This window comes from Lipophrys pholis (genome assembly GCF_963383615.2).
Source record: "Lipophrys pholis genome assembly, chromosome: 16".
Classification (NCBI taxonomy): domain Eukaryota; kingdom Metazoa; phylum Chordata; class Actinopteri; order Blenniiformes; family Blenniidae; genus Lipophrys; species Lipophrys pholis.
Window position 1 is genome coordinate 12476233 of NC_137634.1, and position 14839 is coordinate 12491071.

The window sequence follows — 14839 nt, forward strand, 5'->3', positions numbered from 1 at the left end:
GAAGTAACACAAACAATTCTGATTAATATGGATTACAGTTAATTGTAATGCGTATGGGGAAGTCACTTATATTTCTATTGTCGTAATGACTTTCACATGATCAGTCACCTCCACCCATTCATTCACACAGTCACACTCACACTTTGAATTGGAGGCGACACACCATTCGGAGCAACTTGGGGTGTAAACGTCTGTTTAATGACACTTGAACAGGGTCAAATTGAGGTCCAAACCTCAAGCTATGAAATCAGAAGACGATTTGCTCAAACAATTCACGGAATCTTAGAAATAGTGACCGGTTTGATTGTGCTTGCTTTCAACGTACACTCTCTTTTCTGCGCTTAGATTTGAACCAGTAAACCATTTTGGCGTTGGTTAGAAAAATGCTATAGCGAAGTATGAATTATATATCGGATGTTGCGTCTCGAACATCTGCATCGGAAAAAGCTAGGATCTGTTTCTCATCTTAACCAAATGTTGCCATTGTCATGGTTTCACCATCAAAATCTGAGCATCTCTTCAGAAATAGAAGTTGTGGCAGACAAATCTTGGTTACGCTTCAGAGGTTGAAGTGATTTTTAGATAAAGCATTTGAAGCGAAAAACAGTTGTGGCCCCGAAATACCACAAATATCAGGTCGCCACATTGATCTGCCTTAAAGAGCAAACATGTACTGTACCTCAGTGGTTGATTGTCCCAACACTGCCAGGGTAGTGGAGATATTTGTCGTGTTTGATGGACCTGCAGAAGGCTAATGACCATGGCCTGAGGGTAGTGGTGTAGGCGAAGAGAAGAGTTTAGAGTTCGACTCTATAAGGGATGTACCTCCTCAACTTTTTTTTTTTTCTTTTTCCCAGAATTAGAATCTTGAGGGGTGGTGAGTGTCGAGTGTGGCGACGGCCGCAATCCATCACTGCTTTTTTGCAGATGATGTGACTTTGTTTTGCTCCGAGGGAGCCCACGCTGGGCAGCAGATTAAATCATAGGTGAAGGCGTTCAAGTATTTCACAGCCTTGCACATGAATGATGGTAAACTGGAACATAAGATCAATAGATTGCACTAGTGCTGTGTCAGCATTAAAGACAATGATTGATTCTCCTGATGGGCAAAAAGCCGTGGTGCAGAGTTCCTCGTGAGCACTTTTAGTAATTAATAAAAAACTGTAAATTACAGAATGAATCCGTCAATAAGCCTCGATTTCTTTGTGTATCTTTCAAAATGTGCTGAGCGGTGTGTTGTGTTTGCCTCGACATGCCATTTGGAGCATGCTCGCCTCATGTTGGGAAAATCCAGCTTCACTTTGGCTCTTTTGTGCAGTTTGCATGGTCTCACTGTGCCCAGATGGGTTTTCTTAACATGTGGAACCAGATGACTGCAAACAAAATACAGACTGAACAGCATTTGTGTTGCAAAATTTCCTCTATAACTTCAGTAACTTCCAAAACAATGCTGTGTACGTGGAATTAATATAATGGTATTTTTAGTTAGCTGGCAATTCGAGAGCGCTTAAAATATATAGAGGAATCAAAACAGATGAAAAAAACGTGTCATTTGCACATATTAAGATATGGTAAAGAAGATATGGGTGCTGTTGACGATCATAAAATATTGTTTTGGATCGGTTTTGAAGTTACTGAGAGTGTACACTGCATTTTAGGGTGTTTTTTAGTCTGCTTTGAAACAATACTCCATTGTTGTATGACAGAATTTAATTGAAGTCTGAATACAGTCCTTTGAACTGGAGGAGTCTCACTCATTTTAGTTCAGGGGACATATGCAGCCTCAGCATGATAACATAGTAAACATTTTCCAAGAGATTGACTAATTGTAAAAATGTTACATTTTGTTGCACAACCTGAAATTTCTTTCACAAAAACAAAAGACAATTTGTGTAAAAAAAAAAATCCAACTTGCATTTTTTACAGAATACATAATTTGTGTTGGTAGCATGCATGTTGTCCTAAAGGTAGATCCCACTGCTCCACCACTGATCTCTTCTTGTTCGAGGCTGCTGGGTTCTGAGACCTCTATTGTAACTGAAACAGTGCGACCCCCAGAGGACACATTTGGAACAGTAGTTACTTTTATTGATTGTAGTGCTGTTCGATCATTTTACTCTTTGCAAAGTTGTCTAGTGTCAGACTGAAGTCTCTTGTGGGTCCATGGGCCACATGTTTGGCACCTTGCTCTAAATGGCACCAAAAACAGGGCATGCTGGTGAGCCTCAGAAATATTGCATTATCACATTAGATCTAATTGACTTAGTGAGTCCGAAGCTGTGAAAATGAAGCTCTGGTATGATCAAAGGTATGTGCATGTCGTGCATGATTTGGATTTCATCCATCCATCCATCCATATTAGTGACACCACACTATGACGCTTTATTTCAGTCACCAGTTTTTATTTTTTTTTTATCTTTTAGCCCAAAGTTCAAATTCAAGTTTTCTCCCTTTTTTTTTTCTTTAAGTTTGGTCTGAAACAAATCTCACTAATGTGACCACACCCTCAGAGAGTTGAGCACCAAACCACCAACCACTCAATCTTGTGAATTGACACCAGAGACCAGGAGAGGGGGGGGCGAGTCCAAAGGGGCCAAAACACTTGAGAATGGGCCCCTGAAAAAATGTTATGTGTGGCCCTGCTCCCATGAGCAATTTCACTTCTCTTTTTTTCTTTTTTTTTTTTTTTTTATTATTATTTTAGGGCAGTTAATCAGTAGTTTTTAAATTACATTCCCTCCTCTGAGGATTGGAGTCAATCCACATTTACACACACACACACACACACACCAAAAAAAATAATTCAACAAAATCTATCAGCTCATCGTATATGCTTTGAAATCATGAAGTTGATTGCAACACACGTGTGTTATAGAAAAATACTAAAGCTTACGCCCAGCCGGGGAGACTGAAATGAATATGGTAAACGGTGCCCTCCCTCTCTCGCATCTCATTAAGTGAGTCCCGTTGTAGCTATAGGTGAAGCTGCCTCTCTCTGCCATACTGAAGCAGGTGTCCAACATGGCGAACGCTGGCAGCGGCTCTCTCGCGACTATTCTCTTTTTATTCGTCTTTCCAGCGGCTCTTCACAAAGGTAAGACTTTTTGTTGTTTTTCTGTTGTTGTTGTTTTTTTTTTGTTGTTTTACCCCCGTGATGCTTAAGCTCAAATGCGCACTTTCTTCCCCGCGTTACCCCGGTGGAGATGCGGAAAAATAAAAGAGAGGGGGGGGACGATTTGGATCAGCGTGATGGGCAATTTGAGCCGATCCGCGGCGGAGCGGGGTTTTTTTTTTTTTTTTTTTCCATTCCTTTTTTCCGGGGTGTAAAAAGGGGGTGAATCTGGACGCAGTGTTGTGGAGAGCAAGTGCGGAAAAAAAACCCTCTCTCCGCAAAAGTTGAAGCGATCCGTGGAAATAGAACGCGCATTTTGCGCGTGTGCGTAACGCCTGTTTGGGAGGAATACACGACTTTGGGTCCGCTCAGTGTTTTTTTTTTTTTTTTTTTTTAATAAAGGATGTCGGCTTGAACCCGCGTTGCTTCTCCTGCTGGCAACTCTTGTGATGTAGAAAATCCCCGTTGTTTTGTGGGAGGGGGGGGGGAAAAAAAAAAAAAAAGCAAACCCTCTAAGAGGAGAGGTGCTTTTAGTGTTTTTAACATCGATGCTCGCGGTTACTTTTGTGGCGTTTTGTTCGCATTTTCCTAAGGCTGGACTGCTGCAGAGCAGCGGTGCGTTAAAGTGCAGCAGCGAGGAGCAACGTGAGGATCCGCGGAAACCCGCACGACTCCCTTCTTCAAAACTCACTGAATACAACAGGAAAAGGGGGAATCTTCACTTTCCACATCCCGATCATGATGTGTGGTTTCTTCAACAAAACACAGCCGCTTTGGGAGCACGCGCTCTCTCTCTTTCTCTCTCTCTCTCTCTCTCTCTCACGACCAGCCCCTTCTATGAAAGCCACGTCGGGTCCGATTTCTCCTAAAAGTTGACATTACAATGTGTTTGTATCCACGTCGAAATGTAAAGCACCACAGTCCAAACAGCGTCTGTAATAAGCCCCGTTGCTGAGTAAACAACATCATTCATTTTTTTCCGAGTTTCTTTTTTTTTTTTTTTTTCCACTGTCAGTTGCGCTCCGGGGTCTGGCTGCTTGTGCTCCAACTCACTAATACCCGGGACTGGATTTGCAGTGGCAACCAGAAATGCATGAAAACATCAAAGCTTTTTTATTCTTTCTTTCTTTTCTTCCTTTCTCTGGGCTCGTAGTAGAATGTGAGTCAGACGCTTTCATGAAGCGAGGGTGGGTTGCGGATAACGATGGTCGAGGGCGCAAACTGCGACGCGGATTTTTGTTGTTGTTGTTTTATTTCATTTATTATTATTATTATTATGATTGTTGAATTGAACTGGGCTGGCGACGTGAGCGATGTTCCGTGAGTTGGCGGGGCTGCGGAACGGACACGCGTCTATTTACGCAGATTGGATAAAGTGCGTTGTTTTTTGTTGTTGTTGTTGTTTTTACGCTGTCAGGATAAACTCAGCTCTGCGTTTTGTCGTGAAGGGACTGAAGGAATGGGGGAAAGAATGGGGGGGGAAAAAAAAAAAAAAAGAAGTGCATCCATGCGTTTCCACACATGCTGGGGAAGTAGTTGCTGCTGCAGTACTACCACGTTATGTAATACACGATAGGAAAGTTATCCAATGCTTGTTCATCATAATGCAACCTTTTGAATGGGGGGGAAAAATAAATAAATAAATAAAAAAAGAAAATGCTGAGCCTGGATATGTGACAAAGCAGAAAGGCATGTTCCTTTTGGATTACACCATCAGCTTTGATCCAGTTGTGTCCATTGAAATGGACGCGTTTCTTTTCCTCCCCTCTCCATGCATCAAGTCGGTGAAACACAAAAGCAAGACGCAGAACAAAGTAAAGCGAGGCTCTGTTGTTGCCTGGACGGTGGAGCAGTGGAAATGGCTCCACTGATTTCAAACAATGCTCAGGGCGCACTTGCACAAAGCATATCAATTATTTACCTCGAGCTGCATACTGTAAGCTCACATCGAAGCAAGCTTTGCAGGGTGAACCGCCCCCCCCTTGTCCTCCTCCTCCTCTAAACAGAATTAAAAAAAAAAAAAAAAAGGAAGTTGCAGTTATGAGGGTAGCAGTGAGGATGAGAAGAAAACTGCATCCATTAATTATACCCAAACTTTCCAAGTTTGGCTCACGCACGCCCGACTTCCACTGTCGTCGTAATCGCAAAATGCTTCAAATGATATGGATTTAGTCAAAAGTGTCTCTGGGAGTTCTGTGTTCCGCTGCCATTTTTCTCGTTTCTCGCACCGGTGGAACCGATGTGCTTTTTTTCCAGAGATAACTTTCGTCTCTGGAACTGAGTCAATAAGCGATAAGTTTTTTTTTTGTCTGCCATTGATGTAAACAAGCCGAGTGTGCAAGTAATTGGAAGTCAAATTGGAAAGGGGCATCGCTTCTGGAACGGCGCTCTGTCTTTTTCTTGTTTTTTGTTTTTTTTATTTCATTTTTTTTAATCTCAGTCTGATATTAAAGTATGCGTTTTAATGAAGACCGAGAGGCGTAACCAACGACTGAAAGGATGATCTTAATTTTTAGGAAAGTTAGCAACCGGAAACCAAATTTCTATCACCAATATTAGTGTATATAGTATAATGCACGAGGTAACTCATTTAATTGTGAAGGTATCGGTACAAGCGCAGACAGAAATATATTTGTGTCTCTAAATCCGCACAACAGTCGTCACAAGTTTGGCCTCGCATCATCAAAGTCGAAATTAGTTTTAGTCTCCGCATTCCAAACTCACGCCATCTTTTCCCTTTTTTAATTTCACTGTATTTGTGTTGTTGAATTACATTTTAATCAACTTTTATCTCATTTCAGCGCAGAATGAAATAGCCTAAACGTAACCACACTTTCCTACTGCGGTTTAAAAAAATAAAAAATAAAATAGGCCTCCGTGCCAGTGCCTCGTCTTGTATCCTGCAATTTATGCGTAGTGGTATATCATTAAGCTATATTGGAGGTATGTAATTCTTTTGTTAAAAATCCTCGTGTGCAGTCATTGAGTGCAGCTGGATGGCAGATTACAGTTTGAGAGCGGCAGGCCAGGGCGCTGTACAGGTGTTATTAAGGAATGCTAACGCAGCACACTCTGACCATAAGCCTGCTGAGACTTGAAAAACCTGGTTAGGCAATCTATCAGTTCAAACATCTCCCCGGCTTTCATTTTTGCGACATTGTGTAATGGTATGCGAGTGCAGAGGAGGGCAGCGCCTGCAGTCATGCGTTGGACTGCAGGTAATAACGGTTAACAAGACGTCATTATGAATATATCAAGCGAACATTAGACCCAGTTTTCCAACGCGGTGCGGCCTGCTTGATGTCGGCGACTGATTACGTGTGGGTGATAGCGTTTACTCTGCCGGCTTTTAAAGATGTAGTGTTTGCTTGACTCGATTAAGTAGATCCGAAAGGAACTTGTTGCGTCATGGCAGTAACAACATGTGTCGAGTTAATCCAGCTGTTTTTGTTGCCGTACTCTGCGACGACCGATCAACAGTGGACCGCGTGTCTTCGATAAAGGATTATCGGTGCGGTGCGAGGTGAATTAATGCAGAGCTGAAAGCACGATTTGTCGTCTGTTCATTACGTGTTATTGGCAGGCATTCCTAGCTTTTTTTTTTTTTTCAAACGTTACTGACGACACGTATGATGAAGCGTGCATCGTCTCCCGTCTTTACCGTCGCACTTGCGACGATTGACGCGTCGTCACGAACCGTAAACAAACCTCCGAGATGTCATTTAACTGATTTCAGTTGAGATGCAAAGACAAGTACAGCAGGCTTTTTTTTTTTCTCAAAATCTACAATGTCCATCTGGAGGGAGGGGGGGTTGGGGGTTGGGGGGGGGGATAAAAAGTTTTCATTTGCGATGTCAAAGTGTAGACTGCAGTTTACATTCGTTCACACAATGGACCTCAGATTCTCTCCATGTGACAGCTCATTTAAGATTTGATCTCCATTCTGCCTGCTTGTCCCTCACAGCCTTTGAACCTGTTGTGCTCCTCACAAGAGATTTATTGCTTGTCTTAGAAATCTAGTGGCAGGCGCTGTTTTCTACAAAGTCTCTATTTCACGGTCCCTTTAAAAATATATATATATATATATATAAAAAATACAACCTGAAAAAGAGACGCAGACATGATGCAGTGGCTGCCGCTGTTAGACTGTCAGTTCAGCCGAAGCACAAAAGGTAAACCATTTGAAAAATAACAATAACGCGTCAATACTACTCCATTTGAAGCATTTTCGATGTTTATATAGTTTTAATTCAAAGCTTAAAGGAAAAAAAATCGCCACACCACTAATAGGAGCTCGTCAGTATTTTCAGGCCTGACTCGTGAAGTGCACTTGTGATCGAGTCACTAAATGTTTTGGACACTTTCATACTGTATCGAAAGGGGGAAAAAAGGCAAACAGTTGTGGCTTATTAAATGAGCTTTAATGCCACTAAAGTACTGTAGTATTGGCTCCTCCACCTGTTATTGTTCACCTTTCTGAGCTTCGTGCACACGGTCGGCTATTCATACTTGAGATTCTTTGGCTGAGTTTACTTTTTTAGGCGCTTTTGTGAGGTGAAAGTTTAGTCACAGCGGCCATTGTTTGTATTTGTCAGCATAAGGAAAAATAGGAAAGAAAAAAAAAAGTACAAGTTGCAGACACCGAGGTGCCCGAGTTAAATACTCGGCCCCGAAGGAGACATTGTTATCTAGTGCAGATCAGTCCACGTTTTACTCATCTTCTTAACTGCTTGTAAAGGCTCCCTTTTTTTTTTTTTTTTCGTTCTGTTTGTTATCGTTGTACAGAAGCACTGAGGAGCTCTGTTGGTCCCGATTCGGCTGCAGAGTTTTACTGCAGCTCCACATTGATGAAAATGCTATTTTACTGCACTGACAAAACAAATTAAGCCAATGGTTTATTTCATCCCTTTAAACAACTTTCGACGGGAAGATTGCAATTTTCTCGATCACCCACAACCGGCACAAATAAGCATCGACTGTGGGCTGCTCCGGTTTCTAAGAAAAGCTGCTCGAACTCCGTTGAATCATGCGGCGCAGCCTGGCTCCGAGTCAAGCTGGTAGGAGCCCCGGTGATGGAAAACAGGTGGGGAAATGGACTTGTTCTCCGTCTGTACCCTCCAGCAGCCTCTCCAGCTGTAATGAAGAACAATGGCTTTATTCCTGAAGGGAGGGGACCCCAAGTGACCCCCCCCCCCCCCCCCCCCCCCCGCCTCACCAATCCGCCTCCTTCTCCTCCGCCTCCTGCCCCCGCCAGTCTACAGTGACTCTGCTGGCAAGCCAACAGATGACTGGGCTGGGTCGCATCTGGCCTCTGTGCACTTAGTGTAATCAAAGAGAGAAAAAAGGTTTATGGCCTACTTGTTAGTGAGCTGCCAACTGATGGGATGTCAAGTAAGCACCCTCTCCGATTCCAAGTCTCTGGAGGGGCTGGGGATCGGGAGGAGGGGAGGGTGAGGGAGTGGGCGTGGGGGAGCAATCTGCCATTCTGGAAGCAGCCTGCTGGCTTGGGTATCAAATTAGGCCGCGCTGTACACAGTTTGACAACCTGGCTGTGAAACTAGTGATATAATAATAACTTTTTTTTTTTTTTGGGGAGGGGTGGGGTTATTTATGTTCATATTTACTTTCTGCAGATATCTAAAAGACGACTGTGGTGAATGTAAATCTAACTCAATTGAAGCCTGGTCAGAAGCCCTTCAGCAAGTATGTTGTAACTTATCTTAAGTACGGTGCTTAAAGCAGAACACTGCAAGGCTGTGGTTCTTTCGTTCAGGGATTAAAGGGGGAATTATGTCATACGCATTGTACCCCCCCCCCCCCCCCCCCCCCCCACACACACACTTTTTTATTTATTTTGTACTCGACGATCACTCTAGGATCCAGTCAGGTTGTTAAAATGGCTGTGAAGGGTTTTCGTCACAATATACCGATGACCTTCGGTGCCCGATTCAGCCCAAGGGGGTAAAAAGTCAGGATTTGTAAGAATCCAACTGTGAGTCATCGAGCAGTTTTCATAGAAACTGTCTCCAAAGTTTTTGGTACGATTTGTGAAAATGAACGGTGACGTCGACTGTTCATGTGTCCCTCCAGTGATTCCAGTATACGGAATCCTGAATGTTTTGATTTCAGTATCTGTCAAGCACCCAAATTGAATGCCTTCTTTTTTTCCTTCTGCCATCACCCAGTGGTCTTGACTTCTTTTGAGTCTTGACGGATGTTAATGTCAACTGCAATTTCACCACAAAGTGGTAAATCACACTTTTACCAGTAGATTTTGTTGTCGGCTCCGGTCTGAGCCATTTAAAGCTCTCAGGGGGATAAAGAACTGTAACAGGTGGACGGATGAGCATTATGTGGCTGCGCAGGTGACATTTAGTACTAGATTTTTACATTTAGGGCTGCTCTGGTTTAGTAGATATTGCAGTACTCGTATTTTTAGGTACATGTGTACACTCTTATCAGGTTTAACATTAAAACCACCACAACAAATGCCACCGATTTTTTTATTTATTTTTTTTCTGATCGTAGCACCTGTTGGTGGGAGGATAAGGGTTAGAAGGAAAGCAAAAAATGTTCAATATGTTAAATGCAAGGGGGGAAAAAAAAACCATGCATAAGAACTTTACCCTTTAGAATGCTGTTTCAATCATTCGGTAGAGCAAAATTTGTATTGCTGTTCTTTCTAAACTGCAGAGAAATTGATGTGTTTGAAGGATCTGTACCATAACTAGTATTATTCATTGAGTGATGGTCTTGTGTGAAGAACTCAAGCTTCTTTCCAGGTTTAGTTTTGCGTTTGGGTCCAGTTTAAAAAGTGAGCACGTACTTGAAAGAAGTCAAATCCAGTAAAAGTATGTATATTTAAAGAAAAAAATCTAATAAAATGAATCAAATGATATGATGAATCCAGGTATTTTAAATATCTGAAACTTTGCCAAGTCTAGTTTTGAAAGTGTGCATCTCGTTTTGAAAGAAAACGCAGTTCTCAGGAATACTGAAGACTCTAGAGGTAGTTTGAAGAAGGAGTCTATTCGGCGCCTGGGTCTTTCTCGAAGATTTCCGGGTGTGCATTTTGAAATCGAGAAATCCGAGTTAAAATCAATTTTTTTTAAGTCGGGAGTCTTTAAAAGGTCCCGGTCAGATGTTAAGTGCAGTTGGAACGTCGGGTCTTTGCCTACTTCAGAAAGTCTGGGTCGGTTTAGAGTCCATGTTTGTTTTAAAGGGTTTTTAAGAAGCATCTCCATCGCATGTTTTCCTCAAGAGGTTATTAAAAAGGTTTCGAGTTTAACAAGAAGCCAACAAACAAAAGAGCCTCTCTTGAACTGTTCCACGTGTGATCCAACGAGGGAAAGCGGTGGAACAGACCATGTTTTGTCGAGGTGTGTGGGGACGAATGAGTCCAACAACACAGACATTAAGATATGGGTTTCCAACGCTGGCGTTAGAAGCCATCTTTTCTTGCATGCGCTCGGTTTTTTCCCTGCTGCAGCGCACCTGATTGGAATGAAAAGCTCCTTAAGGGGACTTTTAAGGGAGCTTGATCAAGCTGTCTTGAGGCAGGGATACGTCTAAAACTGGAAGGACAGCGGCCAACAATTTTCACTTCTCATGCCATTAATGCAGAATGCGTACAGCTTCTTCCTCTTCTGATTTCCTGCTCCTCTCATTCAGTGGAAAAAAAACCCAAGCCTGGTAATATTTTTGAACTTTTACTAAATATAGCCAGTTGTTACTTGCTTGCTTGTCTCTCTTGTCTGCATGTGTCGCCGAACTGCTGCGGCTGTCAGACATGCACTGATTGGTTGGGCCGTGTCGCGGCACAAACGCACCCAAAAAAAAAACAATTGCGGAGGAAAAAAAAGTTGAGACTGAGACGGTTCAGTCTGACAAGTCACTGTCTTTTTATGAAGCGGCGTTTAAAAGAAACCAAAAAAAAAACAAAACAACAGACATTGAGTCATCATCGCTCCTTTTGCCCTTTAACCGTCTCTTGCCGGTTTGTCGCTGCACTTTTTCCCCCCCCTCGTTTCTTCCTCAAACCGCTGACACACACACACACAGTCTGTTGAACTGTGGTCAGGTGACTGTAAAAGTCAGGAAATTTTCCGCTGTCTGGTTCAGCCGTAGGTTCAGGAACATCGCAACAACGGTATTGTTTTCAGTTTGTCGGACTCCCTTCGACAGGATATTGAAGCGGACACCTTTCAACACCTTTAAAGCTGCAAGTAAATACTCACCCCGCTGCTTCCAGATATGATTTTCTGAGGTGGAGCGCCAAAACAAGTGAAACGTGCCAGACGAAGATGTCTGCCGAGATCACTTTGGGTCCGTGCAGCTGACAAGTGTTAGTTATATGGGAGGTCATGGAAGCTGAATTTGGATAATAATAACTCCTTTCAGCATGCGGATGGTTCACTTATCTTTCGTAAGAGTGTAAATGTTTATAGTTGGTTTGTTAGTTGTGTATTGAACTGAATTTGACAGTATATTGGGTATATAAATATATAAAACCCCATTCCATTTACCAATGATATTACAGATAATGATATTGATATTGCATTGATAATGGAGGCATATTGTTATTGGATCACACGGGGTGAACGTGCAAACTTCTACACATGCTGGTATTTGAACCCTTGACTTTCTCACTGTGAGGTGAGAGGTCCAACCACTGCGCCACCATATGGCTCAATCTGAATTATTTTAGGAAATTTAAAGAATTTTACCATTTCATTTTATGCCTTTTAAAAAAAAATAATAAAAAATGACCTCAAATATCCAACTGTGTGAGCGTAGCTCAAATGAAAATATTAGATATGAAGACATTTAAAGTATCGGTGTCACGTTTCTTAATGCCACACCGTCCAGTTTTGACTGATAGTAGAGCAATAATTAAATCAGAGTCTTTTGAAAAACCAATTTTAGAAGGTTTGTACTTTTCAAAATTGTGCACACCAGTAACCGATTTTTTTTTTTGCCCCACTCATCATAATGGATTTTTCAACTAATATTTCACACAAATTCCATTTTTGGTTTTCAATACTTCTTTTCTCTCTCAAATTCACGATCCAGAAATAAGTGCTATTAACCGGTTCAAAATCGAGCACCCTAATAATATTAAATTGTATCTTTCCAGTGCCAATATAATTTTCTTTCAAAATAATTTTTTTGGAAAGGATTTCTAATTCATCTTTTGTAGTTTTAATTTTTTTCCCCCCTTCTTGGAATCACAGCCTTTTAGCATATTTATTTTTGAGCGCTAATATTTTTGGAATTGATTTTCTATCTTTATTGAAAGTCGGTAAAATTTTTCTCTTTTTTTTTTTTTTTAAACTCCTCAGCTTCACGACCCTGCAGCGCCAGGCTCCGTCTCATTTATTTTTGTATGGATCTTTTGAACATGATTCTCAATTGTTTTGTTTTGTCCCCGGCTTGATTGCTCTTCACCCGCATTCCGCTGCCGTCAGGACGCTGATATCGGCTAATATTGTGCTCCAAGTCGCACAGAGCGGTTCGGTGTCCTGCGCTGGGTCTGATCTTATTTGGAAGTCCCCGCTGCAGCCGCGTTCCAGTTCAGTATCTTCCTGTCCGACCGCGTCAAAAAAAACCAACGCGGCGCCGGAGCCTGGGCCAACTTTGAAAGAAACTTTAATATGAACTCATTAAATGAAATCGGCGGGTTAAAATTGGCAAACCGCCGCTCCTTTCAATCAGCCAGTCAACTGCTAAGCCACTTTCATCAGCGAGCTGTCAAGTGGAAACGGGCTTTCCAGCATCTGAGATCCACCTTGAGAGGGAAAACCTCGGGTCAGCTCGGCTTCAATTTCTTATTTTTTTTTTTTTTCTTAAATTCTCTTTCACCAAGAAGCAGTAAATAAAATTGGGAACAAAAAGAGAAAGAGGCCTTCAGCTGTGAGGAGTGAGGGAGGAGCTCCGGTAACATCAGAGAGCAGCCTCGGGCAGGCGGTTTTGCCCCCGTGTATCTGACCGAAAGAAGCGGTCCTGATCGAACGCTGGAACAAGAAGAGACCGACAGATGTAAACACAAAACGTAACTTCACATTGTACCCCTGTCTACCTACTCTGTGTGTATGTGTGTGTTGTTTTTTGTTATTATTATTGTATCTGAATGTGTGAGTTAGAAAAGTGTGGACAAAAAAACAAAAAAAAAACAAAACCTCTCGTTTGTTCCAGATTTACAGAGTCCAACAATCCCAGTCATGTAGCCAGTGTAATTAAGTACTATCTCTGAGTATAAAGAGGCATTTGCGGTCCTGGAAGTCGCGGTGTGTTCCCCTGTAGAGTCCTGAGCTGACCGTCATGGAATCTGTTTTGGGATTACTTGAAGAGACGGAAGGATTTGAGCCGGACTACATCCACTACATTCGACCTGAAGGTTTTTTTTTTGTTTGTTTGTTTTGTTTTGTTTTTTTGTTTTAGATTAGCCTTCTTGCAGCGTTTCTTCCAAAATAAAGTAAACGATGCAGTTGTAGGAGAAAAGATTTGTCTGAATGCTGATTTGTCTTAGTTATTCACTTTGTACTGTGTTAAGAATGATAAAGTAATGACACCGTCTCGCATAAATATTTTCTTTATTAGTTTTTTTCCACTTGAATCTTTTGAATAGCTACGGATGGTAATTTCACTATGAAAAACAGAGGGGAAAAAAAACCAAAGTTCAAGTAGCTGCTGGAATGAACGTTTGTTTACACTAAATAAACTGATACAACATTTTTCAATTCATTCATCAAATCTATTGTGGTCAAAATTGTAAATGCGAGTAATTGACATTTGTAATAGCAGCAGCAAGACTGTCAAACAAACAAACAAACAAGTGGTCTTGAACCTTTTCATGGAAAATAACTATAATAAGCGCGTCTTCAGTTTAATGGCGTTATTGATCGGTAATCTTCACTATGACATTGATGGTGGAGTTCATGTTGTCACTCGAGTGTGGTTACAGAATAGTTCAAGACCCAACCTTGTTGGTTTTTTTTGGGGGGGGGTTATATTATAAAGTACGTATGAAGAAACGGAGTAAATACGGTTTACATATATGATGAAATCCTTTGGAAGGCGCCCTAGTTTTTCCACAATTCATCTTTACAATGAGCTGTAAATGGGATAATCTGTCTTAAAATAGTTTTCACCAGCTGTTTGTCTCGTGCCTCACACTACTGGGTACCGATGTCCTGCGGAAAGAAAAGGTGTTATGCTCTAAAAAGATAATGTTATTATACTTATAATGGTTAGTTTTAAAGAAACGCAGTGTATTTGGAAACATTGCAGTAAGTTTGACATTTCCATCTGAACTTTGATCTCATTGACTCTTAATAGAATATGAGGAATTCCTGTGAAAAACAAACAAACTTTACCCCATAGTCTATTTTTAATTGAGCCTCAACGAATAGTAAGGTATCCTCTCACTACAAAAGGCCAAATAAAGGAAGAATGTTGCTCCTGCTGACCAGAAATTGAGTACAGAACATTTCCTTGTCATATTTGGACGTCCCTGCCATATAGTGTTCAAATCAAAATGTTCAACAACCGTCCACTTTTTCCCGTTCTCGTACGAACCAGCGAACGTAACCTTCGGGATGCGGGGGTCACATGATGAACATTGGCTCCGCAGGAAACTGTGCTGTGGCTCAGTTGACTAATCTAATCTGAGGACCCCACTGAACCATTGTCAGTCACAGCCAGAATTGTTTTCCATTCCAGTTTTTT

At 41.7% G+C, this 14839-nt stretch overlaps 1 protein-coding gene across 10 annotated transcripts in view; it reads left to right on the forward strand.

Annotated features, from left to right (window-relative positions):
* Positions 1–3003: 3003 nt before the first annotated feature.
* The window catches only part of cadm1a (cell adhesion molecule 1a), a 427187-nt gene continuing 415351 nt past the window's right edge, over positions 3004–14839 (forward strand). For all 10 annotated transcript variants that reach the window (XR_013936111.1, XR_013936112.1, XM_080483120.1 and 7 more), the window contains exon 1: positions 3004–3094. Coding sequence is in view for 8 of the 10 variants with exons in the window: in XM_080483120.1 (XP_080339246.1) it covers positions 3022–3094 (73 nt within the window). In the remaining 2 variants the exon portion in view is untranslated. The remainder of the gene's footprint in view (positions 3095–14839) is intronic.